This window comes from Ovis aries, chromosome 11 (assembly GCF_016772045.2).
Source record: "Ovis aries strain OAR_USU_Benz2616 breed Rambouillet chromosome 11, ARS-UI_Ramb_v3.0, whole genome shotgun sequence".
Lineage (NCBI taxonomy): Eukaryota > Metazoa > Chordata > Mammalia > Artiodactyla > Bovidae > Ovis > Ovis aries.
The window spans coordinates 38,272,576-38,299,973 of NC_056064.1; the positions used below are offsets into that span (position 1 = coordinate 38,272,576).

At 46.9% G+C, this 27,398-nt stretch overlaps 1 protein-coding gene and 1 long non-coding RNA gene across 4 annotated transcripts in view; one reads left to right on the forward strand and one right to left on the reverse strand.

Moving 5' to 3' along the window:
- SP2 (Sp2 transcription factor) overlaps positions 1–22,778 on the reverse strand; it is a 30,509-nt gene extending 7,731 nt beyond the window's left edge. Inside the window, exons 1-3 of the mRNA XM_004012813.4 lie at positions 22,721–22,778; positions 3,486–3,562; positions 1,717–2,691 (exon numbers count right to left, since the gene is read on the reverse strand). Coding sequence (XP_004012862.1) covers positions 1,717–2,691; positions 3,486–3,562; positions 22,721–22,727 — 1,059 coding nt within the window. The 5' untranslated portion in view covers positions 22,728–22,778. The remainder of the gene's footprint in view (positions 1–1,716; positions 2,692–3,485; positions 3,563–22,720) is intronic.
- LOC114116860 (uncharacterized) overlaps positions 1–26,703 on the forward strand; it is a 40,089-nt gene extending 13,386 nt beyond the window's left edge. The window contains exons 4-6 of one of the 3 annotated variants that reach the window (XR_009595344.1): positions 430–23,682; positions 25,074–25,224; positions 25,541–26,703. This is a non-coding gene — a long non-coding RNA (uncharacterized LOC114116860). Of the gene's footprint in view, positions 1–429 lie in introns of all 3 variants that reach the window. The other 2 variants (XR_003590657.3, XR_009595345.1) reach the window with 2 other exon arrangements.
- Positions 26,704–27,398: the final 695 nt, after the last annotated feature.

Sequence of the window (27,398 nt, forward strand, 5' to 3'; positions counted from 1 at the left end):
CTAGAACATTTTCTTTCTCACAATACAGAGCAGAGTCCAACACACTTTTTCTCTAAAGGGAAGATAATACATACATATTTTAGGCTACGCAGGTCTTGAGGTCTCTGTCTTATGGTGAATAACCACACAAATTGGCCAGATGTGACCTCAGGACTGAGGACTGCGAATCTCTCTCATAGAGAGTACAGTACATTTTTTAAAACATGCATATCAAAAAACAAAACAAAACAAAACAAACAAACAAAAAAACATGCATATCCTTTGACCCACTTTTAGGAATTTATTTAGTGACAAGATTGAAATTCGCCTAGAAGATCCAGTTAATAGCTGGGTTTTAGCTGGATAACAGACAGTACCTCAGGAAATATACTATCATTAAAACATAACGTAGCGCTAAATCTTTCTGCACATGTATTCTTACTTCCTTAGGAGGACCCCGATTTTAAGCCCTGCCTCCATCAGTCTCAAGACCCGGGACCTTAGGGAAGAGAAGGAAGCGCCTGGAGGCTTCAGCACCTGAGCAGTCTTGCCTCAGTTCTTCACCATCAAGGTAGGTCTGATAAGGGAGGCTCACACGTGCTACAACAACTTACACTGATCCATAGAAAGCCACTGGGCAGTGTGCAATATACCAGAAGGGAGGAAGCACTGGAGGGCAGGCCTCAGATCTCCTCCCCAGGGTGCTTCTCCACCTGCACACTCCCTGCTGTCATCACTCTCCCTGATGCCCTGGTCCTCTCTACAGACAACTGGATTATAAATTCCTCCATGGCAGGAGCTGGTTTTTTATATTCAAAAAGAAATCCTTATACAATTTTAAGTGTAGCCCCTGCCATACATAACATAGTGAGCCAGTGTGGAATAAGGGAAAAAAAGTGTGGGTCTGAAATCTGAGTTGAATCCTGGCTCTTTATGTTGAATCCAGTTATTCATGCTCTATTAGATCTGGATATTAATAATTTCTCTGAGTTTCAGGTTCTCCATCTGCAACATGGGCCTAATCTCTGGCTTTTACTAAATTTACACAAAGTGTAAATGCTGCCCTGCAGAGCCATATAAAATTGAATATTACAGCCCCCTAACAAATGCCAAAAGGAAGTTCTTGTTTAGGTCAGCATTACAGATAGATCTATCCTAAATGTTCCTGCTATAAAGCTAGGGAGGGGTGCCTCTTCGGAACTTTTGTCATTAACAATGATTAGCATTTTTCTCATTGGTTTTCTTACTTTATATCAAATTCTATGGTTCTGACTAGAATTTTTTCACTCTTACTATCATTCTGAGTATGCAGTTCTAGAATAAAAAAAATAAAATTTTTGTGGCATGTGGGATCTTAGTTCCTCTACAGGCATTAAACCTGTGTCCCCCTGCAATGAAAGCAGAGTCCTAACCACTAGACTGCCAGGGAAGTCCCTGAACTTTACCTATCTGCCACCTACTCATCCCTCTACCAAAAGACCCCCCCTAAAGGAAGTTTTCAAAATATACGTATATATGGATGTTGTACCTGATTTCTAAAGATAAGCAGTATGTGGCCCTATGATCTGGCAGAAATGGGCCCTTACTACCCATCCCAAACGATCCTGACTCCCAACGCTGAGGTCAGATGGGAAGATGCATCAGCATCACCTAGAAAAGCAAGCCAAGTGGAACGGAGCATCAGCCGTTTAGAGCTGAGGAGGAGAGGGAAGCTCTGCAGAAAGGTCAGTGTGGTACCTGAGTAGGTGACGGCTCAGCAGCCTGGATCTGGAAGTTCTGGGAGGGCTTCTGGGGGACGGTGGGGAGTGTGGCGGACGCGGCCTGCACCACCCGCAGGGCCTGCTGTGGAATCTGCACCACCTGCTGCTGCTCAGCCTTGGGGGGCACCACCTGGACCTGCTGGACCACGGCTGGCTGGCCCCCGCCGGGGCTCTGAACAATGAGCAGGTTGTTTCCTGCTTGGATGATGTTGTCCGCGGTGGTCTCGATCAGCACCGTCTCCACCTGCTCGGCCACGGCCACAGGGGGCTGGGCAGCAGGAAGACTCTTCTTCCTGGCTTTCTTGTTAGTCTTAGACAGCGGGGCAGGGGGGCTCTCCGTGAGGAGCTGAGTGGTGGCCCCGGGGTCGCTGGTGTTCACGAGGTTGTTGACAGGCAGAGTAAGGGTCACATTGCCGCCGCCGCCTGTCAGCTTCACCACATTGGCCCCGCTCTGTGCCGGAGTGGTGGTCGTACTCGACTTCTGGACAGGGGCTGGCTTGATGGGGACGGGCTTGTGACTGGACGGGGACGGGGTGATGATGGCTTGGTTGGTGCCAGGGATGATCTGGATCTGGTTGGTGAGACTGGGCTGCACCTGGATGGTCTGAGGACTGCTGGCCTGGATCTGAGGGACTGCCTGGTACTGGATACTGGTGTTCGATCGGGTCCCTTTGTTGACCACGGTGGGGTTCTGTATGGCGAACACCAGCTGCCCCCCAGGGTAGGACGTGCTCAGCTGTGACCCCTGAATCTGAAGTATGTTTCCCTTGGAGGACAAGATTCCAAAGCTATTCTTGCTGGGGCTGAGAGGGAGAGGGGCGGGTTTGATAGGGACGAGTTTCCGTGGAGTGGGCTGAGGGGGAGCAGGAGGCGTCACCGCAGCTTCAACAGCTGGAGGGCCGATTTTGCTACATGTCGCGGCAAGCAGCGCTAAGGGAGATGGCTGGGAGTCCTGCAAAACACCAGGAGGAGACCAAGAGTGAGACATGAGGCCTGCTGCCCAGCCGCCCCACCCTTTAGGATCCTCTCCTCCTAGCAGGCTCCTCCCCACCTGACGAGTGGGGTGCCAGCATCCTTCCCCTGCAGTTGTCCCAGTCTCCCCATCCCCAGTGGTTTCTCCACTGAGGAATTAACAGAGAAAAGGTGGAAAGTGTCCTTCTCAGGAAGGAACTCCCCAGAAGCATCCCTTGACAGGGTGAACTAGCAACATGAGCTGACCTCTTACTCCCTGGGCCTAATGGTATCTAATGGGGATCTAGAATCACCCTCAGCTTGTAGACGGAGCTCTATTAGCTCCCACCCCACCCCAGCGATAAAGGATCCTTGACTCATCAAGTGAGGAAGCACTGAGGAAGGGAAGGAGAGAAAGACAAGTGGAGGGGACAGGAGGAATAAACCCTTTGGAAAAGTGTTTTCCAGCGCTTGGGACATGACGTTTTCGATGGACAAGGAAAGAGCCTCTGGGGTGCAGGGACAGTCTCTGTTTTCCTTGTATGGTCAGTGGGGTCTGGTGGAAGGACCTTGAGTTGCATCCTGCTTTTCCTCCTGACTCAATTGTTGCATCTTAGATGAGCTACCTTGGTTTGTTAGGTCAGAAAAAGTGAAAAACTGAACCCTCCCTGGTCTCACAGCCTTGGGCAGTTATAGTGAGCCAGCACAGAGCTTCAGCTGTGGTTTCATGTCAGCTTCAGCAAGCCCTTCCAGGCTAATACAGCCCCCAACCCCCAGAGCCCACTGCCCACTCGCCTGGGTGGTAGAGGCGGCAGGCTGCAGGTAGTCACTGGGACTGACAGCGGCAGTGGCAGCCATGCTGGTCTGTGGTTCTGTTGGAAGAAAAGAGATGGAATAATACTCATGGTGCTTGAAAAGAACCCAAGTCCCCTGGCCTCAGATTTTCTTTTTGCCTCTATTTGCCGTTGCTTCCCCACGAGAGGTTGATGACCTTTCCCCACACTACCCTACTCAAGGTTAGCAACCCTACAAAGACCTTCTCTCTTTCTCAGACTTAGCCATCCAGGCTGTGAGGACAGCTGGTCCTGCCTCCACTGGGCTGTCTTCCAACCATCAAAAAGTCTAGAATAATGTAAAGATACCAAGACTATAAAAACATGGGCTTCAGTAACTAAGCGGTACCACCTAATGGAGCCCTCTCTGCCAGGCACTGCTGCCTCTCCCCAGCTAGACTGGGGCCCCTATACGGTGGGCAGGGGCGTCCCCCCAGCTATTCCTGTAGCTCTGACAAGAGCTTCTGCTCACTCCTGCTGTAACCAGATGCCAAGCCAGTCTGGAGAGAAGCATCGCTGAGCTGGGATCTCTGACAAGAAGGACACACCCACTCCATGTAAAAAGTCTAGATCACTTTATGCTCAGCCTTTACCACATGAACACAATGGCCTAGGTATCGAGCTATATATATATATATAGAGAGAGAGAGAGAGAGAGAGAGAGAGAGAGAAAGAGAGAGAGAGCGCGCGCGTGCATATGAATAATTACTTTAAATAAATTTAGTTTTACATAGCATGATAGGCATGGCCCCATAGTATCACCAAGACTAGGAGAGTTAATAACTGAATGTAATGAGAATGAAGATATCATAAATCCTACTTTTTCTTAAATGAGTATATAATTCTATATATGAATATAGCAGGGAAAAAATCTATTTAAAAAAAAGGCTAAAATGTTAAAAGCCATTATCTCCTGGTGGTAGATTTTTGCTTCATTTAAAGAATTTTTCCCATTTTTCTGTATTTTCTCATTTTCCCCACAATGAATATACTCTACTATACTTTCGTTTTAAATAAAGGAAAATAAAGAACGCTGAGGGAGTAATGAAGGACTCTCTACTCTGAACTTAGGTCTGATCTAGGAGAAACAGAAGACAAGTAAAACAGAAATCAGGGGAGCTTGCGACTCTAAGCCCTCTTGTAGTTTACAGATCACAAGAAAAAGAGCACCGTGCAGAGAGTCAGACTTGTATACACCTCAGACCTTTGGAAAGCAGGTTTCAGGAAGTACAGAAACAAGAAGGGTATCACTCAGAGACGGGAAGAGGCAGAACGGCTCAGGCACTGAGCGCTTGGAACCACTCACAGTTTGGCTGGTCTCTGGTTTCTCTTTGGGAGAATGGTTCTTAAATGAGAAAAGGTAAAGAAAAGGTAGGTAAAGCAGGAACTGCAGCCCAGGACAGGTTAGTAAGCAGGCTCGTCAATGCCCTAAACGGTTTCCAGGCCCCGAGGCCACATGAGCTGCACTCCACAGTAGGCAGAGACTTTGCAGCAAACTGTGTGAGGAGCCAGAGGGCAGCTCTGGGCAGATCGCACAGGTGGATCCTGAAATATCACAGACACTGATCCTCAGCAAAACCCTAGAACAAACGACTGAACAGCGCTACAATTACTAACGTAAGGAAGGCAGTGATCTCAAGGAATAAGCATGGGGTTGCTAAAACCAGGTCATGCTGAACAAACCTGTTTCTTTTTTACGGGGTTTTGGATGGCTACACTGAGAGAATAGTATACAAAAGCTCCCTGTGAATCAACAGGGCATTTGACCGAAACGGTCACAGTATTCTAATGAACAAGAAGGGAAAGAACTACATGCAGAATAATAGTCTAGTTTGGGGGCTAAGCTGAACATGCCTCTACCTAAGTGCTGAGATCCAGTCTGTCCTGAGCAGTGTGCTGCTGTGAGGCCAGCCAGGGTCTCCTGCTAGAGGTGGGTCTCCCGACCGGGTTGGCAGGGTTCCCCTCGGAGGCTCATGCTTTTTCTAGCAGAATGTTTTATTCTTGTGTTTTCACTGCGATGATCATCTTTTAAAAATGAACACCTACTGGGACATCCCTGGTGGTCCAGTGGTTAAGATTTTGCACTTCCACTGCAGAGGGCATGAGTCTGACCCCTAGTCAGGGCTAGGATCACGCACTGACTCGTGAGGCAGCCAAAAAAGAACATGTAACTACAGATGACTGAGTAACTGCTGCTTAACCAATCTGCACATTTCTGGGCCTCTGGGAGTTGTGTACCACTATATTGGTACCAAGTGGCACCACTCTTAACTACATGGGCTTAAGACAACTTAATTCTGCACATTTAATTCATGGCACATTTGTGCAAAGTGATGGATGATGGCTCTTCAGAAGCCTCGGAGGACGTCACTGGACACTAGACACGGCAGGGTGGGTGTGCAGAACTCAAGGAGCCAGGGTGTCAAATCTGTGCTGAACGTATACTGACAGCAGCAACTGAGGTTAGTCAACTTTTCCCCCCACCAAATGATGCTGATTTTATTGGCTTTTCTTTAGTTTTTGAATTAATTTTATAGGCACTACATCTATGAACTGATAAACAGATTGTTATACATAATTAAGTAAGGTTGCAGCCTTACAGTGTAAACAACCTAAGTTGACTGAAAAAACATCTTCCCTTTAGAGCAGTGTTTAGACTATTTAGACCATGAACCACAATCATAAAAACAATTTACATCAAGACCCAGTATATGCACATACACCCCCACATACTTCCCTGTCCTGTGCTCATGCAGTAAGAATTTCCTGAAATAAAATTTGCCCTTGCTACATGTGATGGGCTTTGATATTTTTCTACTCTATTTCATTTTTTTAAACGCCAGTTGTGACTCACTAAATTGGTTTTGTGCCCTACAGGCTGGAAACATGGCTTCAAAGCAGTCTATCCACCACCCAAGTTAGGGAAACCATGCAAAAGACCTAGAAGGCAAATTAACTTTATGGATGTCACAAAACTGAGGATTGTAAACACAATGGGTGTCTGTACCAGGGTTCAAAGAGAACTTAAAAAAACCGGTGTGTGCAGTGCTCAAGAGCATGAGGCTCCAGACCAAAATGAGCATTCAGACTGTGGGACGGCTGGGGCCTTCCTCTCCCAGCCTCAGTGCACCACCTGTGAAACAGAGGTAAGGTCATCCTAACACGATTCTAGGAGGCGTCAGCAATGAGAAATATTGAGCCTAGAGTGGGGAATCAATAAATGGTGGTTTAAACTTTGAAGTTGAGTAAACATTGCATTTGAGTTAAGAAGAAAAAAAAAAAATCGCATGCACATAGGACAGGAAGATAGAGCTTAACCGTGTTTCTCATGTGAATAAGCCCCAGTGGTTTTGACTCAAAGTTATATGGGAAGCAACAGAACCTAGATGTGGTTGCCAAAAAAGCTACTGCAATCTTGGACTGCATTTCCGAAAGTTCAGTCATAGAAAATAATAGTCCTCGTCTGCTCTGTACTGGCCCCGCCTGGAGTGTCGGGTTCCGTCCTGAGGGATGTTTTGAAAGAGGGGTTTTCAAGAGGAGCTTGAGGGCAGCTGTGGTGGTGTCCACCAGGACATTTATTCCACACATGTACTGAATGAGAAGAACCAAGACTTTGGGGTGGAAATTTCAGCTTTCTAGAGGGGAGAACTTTCAAACACTGGGATCAGTTGCCTCTTGAGGTAATGTTCTCCCTTCTCTGGAGTCATTTACCCAGAGGCAGGATGTGTGTTCCTCCGGGGGGGTGGGAAGGTGGATGAAATGATCTGATCTGAAAATGTAAATGTTTTTATAATCCTCAAACCTCACTGCTGATAAAAACACAGGATGAGTTAGTTGCTGGCAGGGCTGGGAAGGGCAGGCAGGGGCTCTTCCAGGAGGCTCCCCTGGGCTCAGGTTCACTTAGCTAAAAATGGTGAATGACTCTCCCTCTGACATCCCCTGTTATGAAACAGGAGGACACCAGAAAAGGATACAGTGCAAACAAAATGAAAACTGGCCCAGCGCTTATTCACCTCCCTTTCCCATCTCTCTCCCTCTGCGGTCACCAGCGCCCTGGAGTCAAAGTGTCTAGAGATTCCGCTGGGCTGAGTGGCTTTTCAGTTAGGAAGTTAGAGCAGAGTCCTGACGCCACTGCAGAATGACATCCCAGGATGTGGCAGGGAGATGAGTCTCCATTTTGGTTGTCCAGCTCCACAGCCCGGGGGCCACAAAGCTCTGCGAGACTCTAGGAGAGAAACCACTGGTTTGAGATCTAGAGGAGTATTTCAGGGGCCAGCCGGGGAGGAAAATGAAACCAACCAAGATGGTGCAGGGAGAACGCTCTCAGTCTGTGCTGGCATCAGGACTCTGCTGTAACTTTCCCCTTTCCCTGGCTCATGAAGTTTTATGGTGGTTTGCTCTACCAGCAATTGCAGCTGTCTTAGACTCCAAGGAAAATTTCCAAGGCTGTCACACAAGGCTTCCAGGCAGGGGTTGGGAGTTGTTCAGTGCCTGACGGGTCCACTCTTGATTTTCCTTTTCCCTATACTGGAAACCAACTTAATTCCAATTTAAAACCGTGAATGTCCCAGATCTGGATGAACATACGATGGTTCATCTCCACCTCCATCCCTCCAGCTGCAGCTTCCTCATTCCTTGGCCAAACTTAGTGGAAAAGCTGCCAGCACCCTGCTGTCCCGCTCCTTTCTCACCTGCTCACTTGGACTTTCACCCCAGGTCTCTGCTGATACTGCACTTGCCAGGGGACCAGGGCCCTCATTGTTAAATCCAGCAGACCCCTGACCCTTTGACCATTCCCTCCTCTTGAAATCCCCACGGATTTTCTCCTACCTCTCCAGCCACCTCTTCCCTTTGCAGGCTCCTTTGGCCATTCCTTCAGTACGGATGCTCCTCACTATCATCTTTCCCACCCAACACCCATTCCAGGGGTGACTGTCCCCACTCACATGGCTTCAAGTACCTTTCCCAGGCTGATGAGCCCAGGTCTATGAATGGGCTACACATCTCCCTTCTGAGTGGTGGACCAGTACCTCCAGCCCTCTGTGGGCTTTTCACCTGGGTTGGCCATAGAACTGCCAATGCCGAGCTGTTACCTGGGCCCATTCTCTCCCTGGCCTGCTCATCCCCAGTCACCATGGGCCTCCTTTCAGATCCCTGAAGAGCCTCCATCTCTTCCCTGTTCTCATCCCTGCCCTGTCCTTGCTCAGAACTCTTTCTTCTCTCTTCACTAGCTAACACGACTCACCCTTCAGACCTCAGGTTGTTTTTTTTTTCCCCTCAAAAGCCCACTGTGTAAAAGGCATGTCATTTCCTCAGAGAGGCCTTTGAGGAGCCTTGACACGAGGTTAACTTGTCTGGTAACTCACCATGCATTAAATCATTATGGGCTTAACGTCTCTCCTCCACACTCACGGAAATCAGAGGGCTCAGGTCTGTTTTCACTGCTGAGCCGTTACATCAAGCCTATTACACAGCACAGTGACACCAGTGCCTGGAGGCTGAATGGATAATAAATATTTCTGGTTAACCAGCCCCTTCTGGTACTTCCAATCACAACGAAACCAGAGCTCTATCCTCATCACCACCCAATCATCAAGTCCTCCTGGGTCTGCCTCCTAAATATGAATCTCTCTCCATCTGCCTTATGCTAGAGTTAACCACCTTCAGCCCAGCCAGAAATACAGCCCAAAGCCTTCAAGATGGCTCCCTAGCCTCTGGCCTAGCCACCTCTAATCCAACCTCCACAGTTTTGTCTAAACAATCTTTTAAAATGTAAATTCACTCAACTACTCCCCCAGATTAAATCCTTCAATCAGTTTAGTTCAGTTGTGTCTAACTCTTTGCAACCCCATGAATCGCAGCACGCCAGGCCTCCCTGTCCATCACCAACTCCAAGAGTTTACTAAAACTCACATCCATCGAGTCAGTGATGCCATCCAGCCATCTCATCCTCTGTTGTCCCCTTCTCCTCCTGCCCCCAATCCCTCCCAGCATCAGAGTCTTTTCCAATGAGTCAACTCTTCACATGAGGTGGTCAACTAGAGTTTTAGCTTCAGCATCAGACCTTCCAATGAACACCCAGGACTGATCTCCTTTAGGATGAACTGGTTGGATCTCCTTGCAGTCCAAGGGACTCTCTCAAGAGTCTTCTCTAATACCACAGTTCAAAAGCATCAATTCTCCGGCACTCAGCTTTCTTCACAGTCCAACTGTCACATCCCTACATGACTACTGGAAAAACCATAGCCTTGACTAGACAGACCTTTGTTGGCAAAGTAATGTCTCCACTTTTTAATATGCTATCTAGGATGGTCATAACTTTTCTTCCAAGGAGTAAGCGTCTTTTAATTTCATGGCTGCAATCACCATCTGCAGAGATTTTGGAGCCCCCAAAATAAAGTCTGACACTGTTTCCACTGTTTCCCCATCTATTTCCCATGAAGTGATGGGACCAGATGCCATGACCTTCGTTTTCTGAATGTTGAGTTTTAGGCCAACCTTTTCACTCTCCTCTTTCACTTTCATCAAGAGGCTTTTGAGTTCCTCTTCACTTTCTGCCATAAGGATGGTGTCATCTGCATATATGAGGTTATTGATATTTCTCCTGGCAATCTTGATTCCAGCTTGTGCTTCTTCCAGCCCAGCGTTTCTCATGATGTACTCTGCACAGAAGTTAAATAAGCAGGGTGACAATACACAGCTTTGACGTACTCCTTTTCCTATTTGGAACCAGTCTGTTGTTCCGTGTCCAGTTCCAACTGTTGCTTCCTGACCTGCATATAGGTTTCTCAAGAGGCAGGTCACGTGGTCTGGTATTCCCATCTCTTTCAGAATTTTCCGCAGTTTATTGTGATTCACACAGTCAAAGGCTCGGCATAGTCAGTAAAGCAGAAATAGATGATTTTCTGAACTTTCTTGCTTTTTCGATGATCCAGCAGATATTGGCAATTTGATCTCTGGTTCTGGTTCCTCTGCCTTTTCTAAAACCAGATTGAACATCTGGAAGTTCACAGTTCATGTATTGCTGAAGCCTGGCTTGGAGAATTTTGAGCATTACTGTACTAGCATGTGAGATGAGTACAATTGAGCAGTAGTTTGAGCATTCTTTGGCATTGCCTTTCTTTGGGATTGGAATGAAAACTGACCTTTTCCAGTCCTGTGGCCACTGCTGAGTTTTCCAAATTTGCTGGCTTATTGAGTGCAGCACTTTCACAGCATCATCTTTCAGGATTTGAAATAGCTCCACTGGAATTCCATCACCTCCACTAGCTTTGTTCGTAGTGATGCTTTCTAAGGCCCATCTGACTTCACATTCCAGGATGTCTGGCTCTAGGTGAGTGATCACACCATCGTGATTATCCAGGTCATGAAGCTCTTTTTTGTACAGTTGTTCTGTGAATTCTTGCCACCTCTTCTTAATATCTTCTGCTTCTGTTAGGTCCAGACCATTTCTGTCCTTTACCGAGCCCATCTTTGCATGAAATGTTCCCTTGGTATCTCTAATTTTCTTGGAGATCTCTAGTCTTTCCCATTCTGTTATTTTCCTCTATTTCTTTGCATCAATTGCTGAGGAAGGCTTTCTTATCTCTCCTTGCTATTCTTTGGAACTCTGCATTCAGATGCTTATATCTTTTCTTTTCTCCTTTGCTTTTCGCTTCTCTTCTTTTCACAGCTATTTGTAAGGCCTCCCCAGACAGCCATTTTGCTTTTTGGCATTTATTTTCCTTGGGGATGGTCTTGATCCTTGTCTCCTGTACAATGTCATGAACCTCTGTCCATAGTTCATCAGGCACTCTGCCTATCAGATTCTAGTCCCTTAAATCTATTCCTCACTTCCACTGTATAATCATAAGGGATTTGATTTAGGTCATACCTGAATGGTCTAGTGGTTTTCCCTGCTTTCTTCAATTTAAGTCTGAATTTGGCAAGTAGGAGTTCATGATCTGAGCCACAATCAGCTCAGATGAATTTAACTCAGATGACCATTATATCTACTACTGCGGGCAGGAATCCCTTAGAAGAAATGAAGTAGCCATCATGGTCAACAAGAGTCCGATATGCAGTACTTGGATGCAATCTCAAAAACGACAGAATAATCTCTGTTCATTTCCAAGGCAAACCATTCAATATCACGGTAATCCAAATCTATGCCCCAACCAGTAACACTGAAGAAGCTGAAATTGAACGGTTCTATGAAGACCTACAAGACCTTTTAGAACTAACACCCCAAAAAGATGTCCTTTTCATTACAGGAGACTAGAATGCAAAAGTAGGAAGTCAAGAAACACCTGGAGTCACAGGCAAATCTGGCCTTGGAGTACAGAATGAAGTAGAGCAAAGGCTAATAGCGTTTTGCCAAGAGAATGCACTGGTCATAGCAAACACCCTCTTCCAACAACACAAGAGAAGACTCTACACCTGGACATCACCAGATGGTCAACACCAAAATCAGACTGATTATATTCTTTGCAGCCAAACATGGAGAAGCTCTATATAGTCAGCAAACAAATCCTTCAATAGTTTAGGCCAAAACAAGCCTCCCCTCCCTGACCACCTCCCCCTCTCCCGCCCCCAACTTCTCCCACTTTATCTCTTGCCCTTTCAACTCTCTCCACAAGCATTTCCGTTTTTTCCACTTCAGGAGCTACAACACATTCTCAGCTGGAGCCTAAGCACACTCTCTCCCATTTGTCTGGCCAACTCCAGTCCTTCTTCAGAGCTCATGTGTAGCCCTCCTGACATCTGGGGCAAGGGCTCCCCGCGTGTGAGGCAAGTGCCGCTGCTCTGTGCCAGTGTATATGCGCCATGGCACCTTCACAGAACTTTCCCCTGGCAACAGGGCAGGGAGCGCAGCTCCTCTAGAGCTCTCTCCATAGGCTGCCCCTGGGAGCACCACGTAACAGAAGAGGCTTCCGACGGGGCCCTGGAGCCCTGCCCACCAGACTGGGGGTTGTTTCACTGGTCTTTCACTTGAGAATACTACTCTTGAGCCAGGGGATGAGAGAAGGGAAACAAAGAAACACCACAACTGAGAAAGAACTTGGCTCAGATTCCACAGCCAGGCCTTGGGGGTACTTGGTTTTTATTGTGTCGTTGGGTCTTACCACCCTAACTAAGGCTTTCTTGGCTATCTGCTATGGTATTTCCCCTAGAGGAATTTCACTCTGTGCAAACAGTTCTGTTGGCTATTTTGGTCAGCTCACCTGGGCCTGAAGCCAGCAACAGTTCCTAGGCCCAGTCCAGTTGCCTAGCCTGGAAGAATTCAGAGCTGGTAAGGGAAAGACTAAACCATAGCTGGTTTTAGGAAACTAAGCTGGACCTCAAAGGGAGCTGAGAATGGACTGAGACAGAAAGGATCAAGAAAAACTATGAGCAAAAATCCAACAATTAGAATAATCATATAAAAGAGATCTGTAACAGTAGAAGGAATTTCATCGATTTTCATGAAAAGAGAGTAGTTCCAGGTGTGGCTATTGCCAGAGGCAAGTAAAGATTGCAGATCCTGTCTCCACCCACTTATTGAGCCCTCTAGTCTTCTCCCAAGTTTGACCTCAGCCTCAGCCACAATTTCATCAAGAAGACTCCCTTTATCAGCCAAGATCGTTATTTCTCTCCTTATCGAACAAAACTCCTCGCAACAGCCCCTGTACTTGCTGTCCCTCATTGTTCTCCTTCCAGTCTTTCTTGAACCTGTTCCAGCCAGGTTGCCCCTTTCTATCCACACCACAAAAATCACCCCCACCACCAGGGACCTCCATTTGCCAAGTTGGATGGTTAATTCTTAGATCTAGGCTTGTGTTATCTGACAGCTGGCCCCTCTTCCTCCTTGAAATAACATCTTCACTCGGCCTGCAGGGCGGCCTCTTACCCCTCTGGCTGCTGCTTCTGAGACTCCTCCGCTAGGTCTGTCTCTCAAATTCTAAATGCTTAGTCTGCTCCAGGGCTCAGTCTTAGGTCCTGGGTTTTTTTCTGTCTACACCTGTTTGCTGGGGGATTTCATCTAGTCTCATAGCTTTAGAAACCAAGAATATATATAGGTTCACAGAGACCTAGTCGGCGCTTCCCTGGTGGCTCAGTGCTAAAGAATCTGCCTGGAATGCAGGAGACACAGGTTCGATCACTGAGTTGGCAAGATCCCCTAAAGAATATGGCAACCCACTCCAGTACTCTTGCCTGGAAAATCCCATGGACAGAGAAATCTGATGGGCTACGGTACATGGGATTGCAAGAGTCGGACACAACTTGGTGACTAAACCACCACAGTCCTGATGACTCCTAAACATACCTTCAGATTTGTATATCTTGACTGCCTACTGTTATCTCCACTTGGATGTACTGGTAAGCAACTCAAACCTGCCCTAGCCCCAAAGAGGGCTCCTGTGAGCTCCCTAATTCTGTGCCTCCTTCAAACTTCCCCAGGGCAGTGAATGGAACTCCACTTTTTCAGCTATTCAGCCCTAAAACCTTGGGAGTCATCCTCGATCTTTCTTTTTTCCACTCTGTGTTAGGTGCTCAGTCCTGTTGGATTCTTTTGTGTCCTTATGGACTGCAGTCTGCCAGGCTCCTCTGTCCATGGAATTTTCCAGGCAAGAATACTGGAATGGGTAGCCATTCCCTTCTCCAGGGGATCTTCCCGACCCAGGGACTAAACCCAGGTCTCTGCATTACAGGCAGATTCTTTACTTAGTCACTAGGGAAGCCCACTCTCTACTTGTCAAGAAACACTTGAGCTCTATCTTCAAAATATATACAGAATCTGACTGCTTTCTCAACCACTTCTTTTTATCACCCAGGTTCAGGTCCCCATCATCTCTCGCTTGGATATCTGTGAGTCTCCTAGCTGGGGTTCTTTGTCTCTGCTGGTTTTATTCTCAACCAGCATCCAGAGACCCATCAAACTTAAATGCAATCCTGTTGCTCCTCTGCTCAGAGTCCCTAATACATACTATCTCCCAGGCAAATTAAGAGTCAAAGTCCATACCATGACACATAAGGGGTCCATGTGACTTCTCTGACTTAGCTGTCACTCTCTCTCACTCACCGCTTAGGCCATGCTGGCCTCCCTGCTATTCCAATACATGCCAGCTAGGGCCCCTCTGCAGGCCCTTTGTACTCACTGTTCTCTCTGTTTGAGTTCTCAGTCCCACCCCCGTCTCCCCTCCCCAGATTGTTGTTGTTTAGTCGCTAGGTCTTGTCCAACTCTTTACAACCCCATGGACTCCCCAGATTATGCCTGGCTCAATCCCTCCCCTCCCTCCTTCAGGGTTTTCTCAAACTCCCTTCTCTGACAACCCTATGTACACCATACCCCTCATGTTCTCCCGTCCTCTATTCAGTTTTCCCCTTAGCACTTCTTATTGTCTGATATCTACTAGTTACTTAATGTCTTCTACCAGATGTACCTTCCTTACCTACTGGCAAGGAAGATGCTTCATATATATATTGGTTGAGTGGATGAATGAATGAATCCTGGAGGCTGCAGAGCTGGAGAGTATGAGCAGAATCTAAGAACCGAAGGAAAAAACCTGCAGATCTGCATGTCCTGGCACTAGGTGCTGGCATCCACTCACCAGGTCAGCTCAGCCGACCCAATCACAGAAGGAACTCAACTCTGCCAGTCACTTCACATGGGGACAAGAGTCTGTGTGTGGACCAGCACAGTCGAGTCTTTCTCCTGGACAGAAACCTCAGACATGCACCTCATCACCACACACCAGGTGCCGCATCTCAATCCCTCTTTCAATGAACAGGTACTGGGGAGAAATTCTTTCCCAAGGTAAGTTAAGATGATGCGGGTCCCTGCTGTCTGAAGACCTCTTATCTGTCTCCACCCTGCAGCTCTCTCCTGAAAATGGGACCACATCATTTGCTAGCTCGCATCCTATCAGACTGGAAGAGACCCTAGAGAAGTGAGTGGGGACACAGGACAGCCAGCAGGGGATGGTGAGAAAGAGTCCCAGGAAACGGTACAAAAATACTAGGCCTCAGAACTCTGCCAAAAACAGGAAAGAAGAAACCAAGACAGACTTTTTCCCCTCTAAAGAATATCATTATGTACAAACTTTATGTACATGCTTTCTCTGCTTCGTCACGTTTGTGAGTCACTCTGTATATTCATCCGGGACACAACTGGTTAAAGTTAGTGGTGACTTCATTTCCCCTGGGACGAGAGAGTCACCATTTATTCTTCTGATGGCTGGGAAATGTTTTGGTCTGTTCTGAGGCTAGTCTGAGAAGACTTCCAGTTAGACACTAGCTGGGGGCAGACATAGTCCACATCCAATCACACGGCCCGGCCTGCCGTCTCTTCCTCCCTATTTACACCCTCTGAAAGGCGGCTTTGTGGTTCCACCGAGTCCCCTAGGAGAGATAACAAACACCCCACAGAGGAAGCTCTAGAAAGAGGATATTTGGAAGTGTGCAGGCCAGTGCCTGCTGCTTTCTGAGCCGTTTTCACTGCATGGCTGAGATGAAGAGACCACCTAACAGCCTCAATCATGGCTTGGGGACAGATGCATCCAGTGAGGTGGGGATTCTGGCTAGAGACAGCATGCAGTGCTGATGCTGAAACAAACTGTCGCTCGGGAAATGAGATGGGCAAAGGGAGGATTCAGCTGGGTCTGCAAGCACCTTCTTCCTGTGGCAAACAGCTCTGACATCTCAACGTTGCTTGGAGTTGCTCACAGAGGGTAAACTGAGAAGCAGCAAAACTGAGCACTTTGTTCTTTGTACTCCTCTGCTCCTGAGCAGTACTCATCTCCCAAGAGCACGCCAGCCTGAAGGCCAAGCTGATGAGAAGCATCATCAGTGGGGGCCTCAGAATATCCAGGAAGAGCAGTGGAAGTGGCAGTGTCCCCAGGCTGCCAGAGCTGATTCAGCTTGCTTCTGGGCTCTCTTCTCACCTTGAGTGAGGCAATACAAAAACCTGTTTTCCATTTCGGAATCCTGTCAACTGAACAAATCCACCAGTGAGAGCATCTCCGCAAGGGCAATCTCTAACCCTTTCCTACTCAAACTGATAGTGCCCTTGAATTAGTACTGCCCCATGTTTTTACCTTCTTCATCCATCTTTTCAACCTAGCTTCAACAGACAACTGACAGCAAAGTGAGGCCTCCCCACCCTGAGGTCCCCAAGAGAATGCTGCTAGCCAAGAAAAGATCTGATAACCGAAGAAGTAGTTCTTAACAGAGAAAAGTGACTCTGAACTATGTTTCAGAAATACAAAGATCTAAGTGCTGACTCTGGGTAGAAAGGAATAAAGAAAAAGTTCTTTTTCCTTCCTTCAATAGAAGGAAGTCACTCGAGGAGATGCATGTGGATTCAAAACAAAAGCAAAGCAAAAACAAAAAAGCATCAACAAATGCACTCCACAGTGATATCCACTTCTTAGCCCATCTTGGCTTCCAGCCCAGCTAGTTTAGAACTTGCTGGGAAGACATTCACAAATCCAGTTAAGCTGCTCAAAGGGAAACTCCAGATATAACACCCAATACACTAATAAGAAAATACTAGAGCGCCTCCAGATAGATTTTGCTGTAAGTCTGCAGCTCACGAAGTTTCAGATTGGACAATTTAATCATTTAAATTCAAAAGTACTCACATCTCTACGTTTTCTGATACTCTATACATCCTTTAAAGCAGTTCTCTGCACCTTCATTCTGTGGCCATTGTCTATCTCCTGCAAAATAATTCCTAAATTTTTCAATCTCTCGACATAAAGTTCCAATTTGTGTGTTGACAGAGAACAAAGGAGGTAAGAAGAATCTTAGAAGAATATATTACATTTCATCATAGAAATGTGGGTGAGCAAGGTCTATAAGATTGCTAAACCCAAGCCAACACTAGGGTCTACTGGTAAGCTGCAACAAGCTTAAATGTTTTCAAAAAGGCCTGGGTTGGGCAATCCTTGCGTAAAGCAAGCTTGTGAATGATCATATACCTATAGTGAAAGCAACCGTTTAGGCTACAAGAGACTGTGCAACTTCTCCAAAACGCTACTATTCACAAACAGAAGAACTAGCAATTTCAAGGCCAAAGATATCAAACTGAATTGTCCTCTCTGCTGTTATGCCAGGAGGCTCCTTTACCCGGACAGTTGCCAGAATCTTCTTAACACTTCTCTCCTCTGACAGGCCTGCAGAGCCCCAAACTTAATAGAATTTAAGAGAAAAGAGCCTATTGGTCTATAAGAAGCCAAACAGTGAGGCCAAACTCTTCCTCCTGGCATTAGTTCTCCCTGCAGAGCTGTGAAGTGACGCTCCAATGATGAACTAACTCTACTTGGGTCTCCTTGACAAAGAGACCATGTCTTTACAAGCCTAGCCCAGGGGGTTCATAATTATGTCAGACCAGCTTTTTTTTCCCCCTCATTGTTGCTGCTTTTAAACAAAGACGTTAAGCCTCTGTACAACCTAGTGGAAGACCGAGAATTAGAAAACTTGCCAATCGCTCCAGCCAATGAGAATCCATTTCCAACAGACATTAATGCCTGTTAGAAGCCACTGGTCTGACAGAATGTGGTCCACTGGAGAAGGGAATGGCAAACCACTTCAGTATTCTTGCCTTGAGAACCTCATGAACAGTATGAAAAGGCAAAATGATAAGATACTGAAAGGGGAACTCCCTGGGTCGGTAGGTGCCCAATATGCTACTGGAGATCAGTGGAGAAATAACTCCAGAAAGAATGAAGGGATGGAGCCAAAGCAAAAAACAATACCCACCTGTGGATGCGACTGGTGATAGAAGCAAGGTCCGATGCTATAAAGAGCAATATTGCATAGGAACCTGGAATGTCAGGTCCATGAATCAAGGCAAATTGGAAGTGGTCAAACAGGAGTTGGCAAGAGTGAACATTGACATTCTAGGAATCAGCAAACTAAAATGGACTGGAATGGGTGAATTTAACTTAAATGACCATTATATCTACTACTGCGGGCAGGAATCCCTTAGAAGAAATGGAGTAGCCATCATGGTCAACAAAAGAGTCCGAAACGCAGTATTTGGATGCAATCTCAAAAACGACAGAATAATCTCTGTTCGTTTCCAAGGCAAATCATTCAATATCACGGTAATCCAAGCCTCTGCCCTAACCAGTAACGCTGAAGAAGCTGAAGTTGAACGGTTCTATGAAGACCTACAAGACCTTTTAGAACTAACCCCCCCAAAAGATCTCCTTTTCATTATAGGGGACTGGAATGCAAAAGTAGGAAGTCAAGAAACACCTGGAGTCGCAGGCAAATTTGGCCTTGGAATACGGAATGAAGCAGGGCAAAGGCTAATAAAGTTTTGCCAAGGGAACGCACTGGTCATAGCAAACACCCTCTTCCAACACAAGAGAAGACTCTACCCATGGACATCACCAGATGGTTAACACCAAAATCAGACTGATTATATTCTTTGTAGCCAAAGATGGAGAAGCTCTATACAGTCAGTAAAAACAAGACCGGGAGCTGACTGTGGCTCAGATCATGAACTCCTTATTGGCAAATTCAGACTTAAATTGAAGAAAGCAGGGAAAACCACTAGACCATTCAGGTATGACCTAAATCAAATCCCTTATGATTATACAGTGGAAGTGAGAAATAGATTTAAGGGACTAGATCTGATAGAGTGCCTGATGAACTATGGACAGAGGTTCGTGACACTGTACAGGAGACAAGGATCAAGACCATCACCAGGAAAAGAAATGCAAAAAAGCAAAATGGCTGTCTGAGGAGGCCTTACAAATAGCTGTGAAAAGAAGAGAAGTGAAAAGCAAAGGAGAAAAGGAAAGATATAAGCATCTAAATGCAGAGTTCCAAAGAATAGCAAGGAGAGATAAGAAAGCCTTCTTCAGCAAACAATGCAAAGAAATAGAGGAAAATAACAGAATGGGAAAGACTAGAGATCTTTTCTTTTTTTTTTTTTTAGAGATCTTTTCAAGAAAATTAGAGATAGCAAGGGAACATTTCATGCAAAGATGGGCTCAATAAAGGACAGAAATGGTATGGACCTAACAGAAGCAGAAGATATTAAGAAGAGGTGGCAAGAATACCCAGAAGAACTGTACAAAACAACTTCATGACCCAGATAATCACGATGGTGTGATCACTCACCTAGAGCCAGACATCCTGGAATGTGAAGCCAAGTAGGCCTTAGAAAGCATCACTACGAACAAAGCTAGTGGAGGTGATGGAATTCCAGTTGAGCTATTTCAAATCCTGAAAGATGATGCTGTGAAAGTGCTGCACTCAATAAGCCAGCAAATTTGGAAAACTCAGCAGTGGCCACAGGACTGGAAAAGGTCAGTTTTCATTCCAATCCCAAAGAAAGGCAATGCCAAAGAATGCTCAAACTACCGCTCAATTGCACTCATCTCACATGCTAGTACAGTAATGCTCAAAATTCTCCAAGCCAGGCTTCAGCAATACGTGAACCGTGAACTTCCAGATGTTCAATCTGGTTTTAGAAAAGGCAGAGGAACCAGAGATCAAATTGCCAACATCTGCTGGATCATGGAAAAAGCAAGAGAATTCCAGAAAAACATCTATTTCTGCTTTATTGACTATGCCATCACAATAAACTGTGGAAAATTCTGAAGGAGATGGGAATACCAGACCACGTGACCTGCCTCTTGAGAAACCTATATGCAGGTCAGGAAGTAACAGTTAGAACTAGACACAGAACAACAGACTGGTTCCAAATAGGAAAAGGAGTACGTCAAGGCTGTATATTGTCACCCTGCTTATTTAACTTATATGCAGAGTACATCATGAGAAACTCTGGGCTGGAAGAAGCACAAACTGAAATCAAGATTGCTGGGAAAAATATCAATAACCTCAGATATGCAGATGACACCATCCTTATGGCAGAAAGTGAAGAGGAACTCAAAAGCCTCTTGATGAAAGTGAAAGAGGAGAGTGAAAAAGTTGGCTTAAAGCTCAACATTCAGAAAATGAAGATCATGGCATCTGGTCCCATCACTTCATGGGAAATAGATGGGGAATCAGTGGAAACAGTGTCAGACTTTATTTTGGGGGGGCTCCAAAATCACTGCAAATGGTGACTGCAGTCATGAAATTAAAAGACGCTTACTCCTTGGAAGAAAAGTTATGACCAATCTAAATAGCATATTGAAAAGCAGAGATATTACTTTGCCAACAAATGTCTGTCTAGTCAAGACTATGGTTTTCCAGTGGTCATGTATGGATGTGAGTTGGACTGTGAAGAAAGCTGAGTGCCGAAGAATTAATGCTTTTGAACTGTGGTGCTGGAGAAGACTCTTGAGAGTCTCTTGGACTGCAAGGAGATCCAATCAGTCTATCCTATAGGAGATCATTCATTGGAAGGATTGATGCTGAAGCTGAAACTCCAATACTTTGGCCACCTGATGCAAAGAGTTGACTCATTGGAAAAGACCCTGATGCTGGGAAGTATTGGGGGCAGGAGGAGAAGGGGATGACAGAGGATGAGATGGCTGGATGGCATCACCGACTCGATGGACATGAGTTTGAGTGAACTCCAGGAGTTGGTGATGGACAGGGAGGCCTGGCGTGCTGTGATTCATAGGGTTGCAAAGAGTCAGACATGACTGAGTGACTGAACTGAACTGAGAAGCCACTGGAACACTGACATCATTGGCCCAATTGATAGGTTGTCTGACAGATTCGCCCCCTTCATCACACACAAGAATTTAAAACAAAGTAAGACACTGCAGTTATATTCATTATTGCAGACAACAGGTTTCTTTATGCTATCAAATCTAAATTACTCCTATGGTGTGGAATCTACATTCATTCCCTTCAAAGCCTCTCTATGAGCTGGCCAACACCCTAAATGTTCTAGCCTGAAAAATCTTATCCAAAATACCCACTCAACACTTAGTCCTCCACTGTCATACTTAATGCCTTCTGAGGTACAGCATGCAAGTTTCGGGCATGCCAGTATACTGCCCAACAGTCATCACTCTTGTCTGCAATGAAACCCGTGTAATGGGTGACCATGGGTCAATTAACTGTTTAAAGCAGATTCATCAGCTCCTCCCTCCCTTTCTCTAAGAAAGCAACAAATAAGTGAGCAAGAAGTAGTCTCAGAAGAAGACACAAACTTCGGGATAATATGCACTGAGAAAAGCCTGACTGAGACCCCCTGGATCAAGTCAATTAAGAAACAATTAAACATGACAGTATCTTGGAATCAAAACCAAGGAATGCCGTGAGGACAAGTTTCTCAATTGCTGGGAGGAGAAGACACAATTCCTTTTCATCTAAAATTAGAAAGCCACCCGGAACATAGGCCAAGAAGCATGGGTAGAAGGCTGAGAATCATAAGCTAGCAATGAGAATGGAGGTGGGGTGAAGAAAGGAAATACCCATTTTGTTTCACTTCTTCTGTCATTCATTAGGTTTGCTCCTGGCCTTTGGGATTTGGCAGTTCCAACCTCTCCACCCCCATGGGATATCAGGCAACAGGCTGGGAGTTCTGTCCACAAGTTCTTAAACGTCTCACAATTCTGCTAAGCATTAACACATTATCTAGCTGGAAGCTCAAAGATGCAAGTGAAAATATTAAAAGGTTTCTGCCCACTCCTCAGTCTAAGGCGAGAGGTCATCTACTTAGGGAGCGCCCTAGTGTCCTGACACCATCTCTAGACTTTCTACCCAGAGAACTACGTTGGCTTCCACGCCCATCAGTGCCCATGTGTTGGCGCCGTCGGAATTTCAAGTATTCCCCCGCCCCTCTCTGCAGTCGGGAGAACACTGAATCGCTGGTGGGCACTTAAGAATCAAAATGCAAGAGGGTCCCGGAACACAGGACAAGCGCACAGGGAGCCCGACCGCCTCCTCAGAGCAGACCCAGGCAACGTCCCCGGGCCAGGAAACACTCAGGTGGGCCGGCGACCAGGCAGACGGGGTGCCAGGTTTGCCCTGGATGCCCGCTCCTCTCGCCAGCCCCGGAAGCGCCTCCCTCCCGCCTAGCGGGCTCCGAGGGGGCGGGGAGTCGAACGCCCCCTTCCGGGTGCCTCCGCCTGGCTGGCCAGCCCCGCTCCTCCTCCGGGCGGGAATCCTCCCTCCCCGCCCCTACCGGAGCCGGGCCCCGGCGCCAGGTCCGGCCCCAGGGGGGAACCCCCAGTCCCGGCTCCCTCTCCCTGCGGCCTCTGCCCGTCTTCCCGACCCTTGAGAGCCGGGAAGACCCCGCCGGCAGCGGTCAGGACCCACCGCTCATTACGACATCTTCCTCCCTGGCCTCCGCCGCCTCCGCCGCCACCGAGAGCCTGACACCGCCCGCCTAGCACCCGCCAATCCCGGAGCCCGCCACCGCCCGAGCGACGGCAGCGCTCACCAATAAGAGCTCGGTACATTGGGGACCGACAGCACTATCAACCAATCAAAGAGAGTCATCTAGAGCGACGTTGGCTTGGCCAATAGACCTGTGAAATGTCACTGACGGACGGTAGCGGGCACCAACCGGAAGCTTACTGAAGAGTGAACGACATGTTCGCCAGCCAACTGAAGGGAGGCAAAGTCCCACCTACCAGGTGTTTGATGGACAGCAACAGGAAGCTAGATGGGGAGGGGCTTAGCTAAGGAGTGGTTTTGTATTGGTCGTGGTTGACCTTCCACCCACCTCTAATCCAAAAGATGAGTGATAGATCTGCCCTAAAGCCAATCAAAAGTCCTCAGGGTGAGGCCGACAAATGCCCTATAAATAGCATCTACTTTGAGCCTAAATCCAGCGTCGCCCTGGTGTGGTAGGGGCTTCTTGTTCTTCCGCTATTCAACTCGTTGCCTGGTGAGTTGAAAGTCACCAGCTTTTTATTCAATTTTTTACCTTTCATCGCTTCTGAAGAGGGAAGTGAGCCTCCAGGCGACTTTGTCAGTGAGACATTGGCGGCAGGCACAATAGCGGGAGTTGGGGCTGCGTGACACTTCTCAAAGTATTTTCACCGTCTCAGTTCAAATCCCTCATAATCTTCACCTGGTTATTGCATCAACCTGCCAACGTGGGTATCAGAATCACCTGAAGCTCTCTAAAAGATTTTAGGACTGCCTCTCGTGTCCGGCGCACGACAGAAATGTGCATTCTAACGAGCGCCTCTGGTGGACAGAATTGGCCTCTGCCCCCACTTACCTCCTTGAATGAAGCGCTGTGAGTACAGCACTTGGCAGGCGCGACCTGGGTAGGTTTCTCTTCCCTGTAAGATGTGTAACTTTGGAACGCGTTAGTGAGAAGGAATCCACTCTGGTGTCAGACCAGCCGGGGTTCGAAACTCGCACGGCCTACTTAGAAGAGAGGCAGGGTGCCGAAACTCCGTGCATCTTATGTCCTCATCTGTGAAATGAGGCTGCTCACACCTACACCTTACAGCAGGACTTTCCTTTTTTTTTTTTTTAAATCATAACCCCACAGTGAGAAATACATTTGCATTCTTACCCAGTACGCTTACACTCCTGTGAGTGGATGATAAAATTTTACAAAAACAATACTTACCCTTCCTACCATGATCCATTGATGTTTTTTGTCCTGTCCAATCTTTTTCTTTCTTCCCTCCCTTTCTCCCTCCTTTCCTTTTTTTTTTTTTTTTAATATTGAAGTCTAGTTGGTTTACAGTATTGTGTTAGTTTCAGGTGTATAGCACAGTGATTCAGATATATATATATATGTGTGTGTGTGAGTGTGTGTATGTATTCTGTTCCCTCGTAGGTTACTACAAATTACTGAGTATAGTTCCCTATGCTATACAGTGGGTCCTTATTGGTTATCCATTTTATATATGCATGCATGTTCAGTCGCTGAGTTGTGTATGACTCTGCGACCCCATTGACCAGGCTCCTCTGTCTGTGGGATTCTCCAGGCAAGAATACTGGAGTGGGTTGCCGTTTCCTTCTCCATGGGATCTTCTCAAACCAGGGATCATACCCAGGTCTCGTGCATTGCAGGCGGATCATTACTATCTGAGCCACCAGGGAAGCCCTATGTGTATATGTTAATCCCAACCTCCTCCTATTTTATCCTTTCCCTTACTTTCTTTTCTTGATCATGGCTGGCAGTTTGAATAATATTATCATGAATCGTTGATGTAATAAAATACAGAGCAGAATGCTCAGTATATTGTAATTATTGAATGATTGTTACTAGTCTCTTCCAGGCTACCCCTTTGAAAAAATAGGACTTCAAAAGAATTCATCTTTTCAGTTAAGATCCTTCATTGGCTCCCTTCGCCCTTCTAGATAAAAAGTCCATACTCCTTTCTAGGCAAGCAATGGCCTTCACACTCTTTGTGTACCTTTCATGTTTCATCTCCCTCTGCCATCCTATTCTCTTTCCATAATCCTACCTTTTTGCCTCAAGAAAAGGTTCCACAGTTCCTAAACACATACTCATCCATTTCCTGTCTTTTTCCTTCCTTTTTCCTGGTAAACTCCTATGCATCCTTCAAGAACCTGCTCAAAGTTTGATCTCCTACTAAGCCAGATCGTTTTCCTTCTCTGGGCTGTTCTTGGCACAGGCAAAGGGCCGCACTCTCTCACACTGCATTACTCAATTTCATTCTTCTGACTTCTCTCCTAGACTGTGGGCTGCAGTGGAAGGTTTGAGGCCAGGACTAGAAGACTGGCAGGAAATGTATGCTGAGCTAAAGAATGAATATTTGCATACAATTACATCTACATAAGACTTGTTTATGTAGACCGTACAGTCTGTTCCCATGCCATTATTCAAGGTAAGATTGCTTCACTGTTGAGCCAAGGACTCCGCCTGGGTTCCATGAGTCAGCTACTTTAGGGTGCAGGGATTTGAGGGGTGAGGTGGGGTTGAATTTCCTGCTGGGCTACTGCCAAACCTCTTATGAGATGAAAGCTGGGGCCGCTGTGCTTCTTCCACCCCAGAAGCCCCGTCATGAAGCCAGCAGAAGCAGGAGGGATTTGCATATGTGGGTAGAGGGCAGGGTGCAAAAACTTCAAAGAATTTGGCAGCAGTTTTGAGTAGTTTAAATGGTTCTTTCCTTTAAAGACCACCATGTTTCTTGTTTCCACCAGAGGTACAGCTGAGGAAGGGGGAGCCTGCTAAGGAGAAGACCCCGTTGTACTTTTGCCAGGACCCTTGGAGTCCTTGAGCCTCACTTAGAACACACTAAAGCCATCACACAGTTTCGCTTCCCATAGATCGCTTCCCGCAGATGGCCCCCAGACTCTACAGAGAGGACAGGCAAGGTTGCCAGCTCCTAATGCCTGCTTTCCCCTGGGTGCTCTTTAGATTCACTAGAGATGATTGTTTAATAAATTCTAAACCATGGCCAAGAAAATCAGTATCTCTGAGGGTGCAACCCTGGTGAGGGTATTAAGTTATTCAGGTTACTCCAACAGGCAGCCAAATTAGAGAATGCTGGTCAGCCCAAAGATGTTTTCTGGTGGGGGTCCTCAGGTAAACCACTCTGAATAGTCTATAACCTTCACCTGTACCCAGTCCTGTCCCTCCTCTTCCTGAGTTTCTCCCCTGCCCATCCTACCTGCTACGATCTCCACAGAGCCAGGGTGGACAGGTGGTTCCAGCTGCAGGTCTCAGCATCAACCAGGAGAAGAATCTCTTCCGTGGGTGCACCTGGACATAGCTTCTCCTTTGGTGATGCCTGCCTTGTTTCCAACCATTTTCAGCCTCTTCCTGCCCTAAGTTGTCACTTTCTCCCCGTTTCTAATTGGTAAAGTTAACCTGTTCTCCACCACTAAAGTCCCTGTATTTGTCTTGTCCACCACAGCACCTTCCACTCCCAGCACATTGCTTGATATATAGTAGGTACATGGTACATGCTTGTTGACTGACTGAATGACTGCATCTGGAGGAGTCCTTGGGCCTAGAAAAGAAAACAACGGTCTCAAAGTCCCTGGCTAAATCATCTAACTTCTGGGAAAACAAAATCGAACTTTTAAGTCCTGCCCTAATGCTCCAGGCCTCTACCCTGATGCTCCAGTTGCATCTACCTGTTACTTATCGCCTCCTGCCCAAAACCTCCCACCCCCTGTTCAACTACAAATGCCATCTCAACCAAAGGTTACCCAAAATGTCCCGCCTGATAACGTTTCCCTTATCGCTTCCGCAAACCTCCCCTTAAATATGAAGCCTCCCTAATCCCTCTCGCGCTCAGCCTGGTTGTTAGGCCGACTGTCACCCCTTCTTGCCTGAATAAAGGTAACCTACCTCTGTTGAGGTCGTCTCCTTTTCTGCCTCAGCCCGTACTACCTTACATTCTTGGTGCCGAAACCCAGGAGAGGGCGAGGCACTCATGTCTCTCACTCTCGCTCGCTCTCCCTCTATTGTTTCCCCTTTTCCTGGAATCTGGAAACGTGAACTCACTTTCTGCCAGGGCTCATAAGTTCCCCTCAGGGACGCCTAGTGCCCTTGTGAGTGCTGCAAGCCTTGTCCTAAGGCTTTATTGGTGCTTTACGTACCCACAGGCCTCCGGCTCTATCCCCTTTGCTCTCTGACAACCTCTGGAATAGGGAACTCTTGCCATTCGACTGCTCTACATGCAACACTCCACTCAAGCCAGTCCCTAGATTAAGGTAAGATCTGGACGGTGTTCTAGAGGTGCCCTAGAACCCAGTCCTCTCCGGGTCCCGGGGACCCCGGCCCAGGGCCACTCTGTAGGCAACAGTGAGGGATGCTCCACCTCGACGCAGAGCTCTCTTCTCATAACGCCTGTTATTATGGGTGACAACTCGAACTCCCAGTGGGAGCCTCTGCTTGCCTTTCAATTATGGGATCTGGCCAGTCTGTCCCAAAAGATTCCCCTCTGGCCTGTGTTCTCAAAAATCTCAAACCACTCTTACTCACTGAACTCAAAGCTAACCGTTTAAAACAACTCTATGCAGATCTGGCCTCAATACCAACTGGACAGTC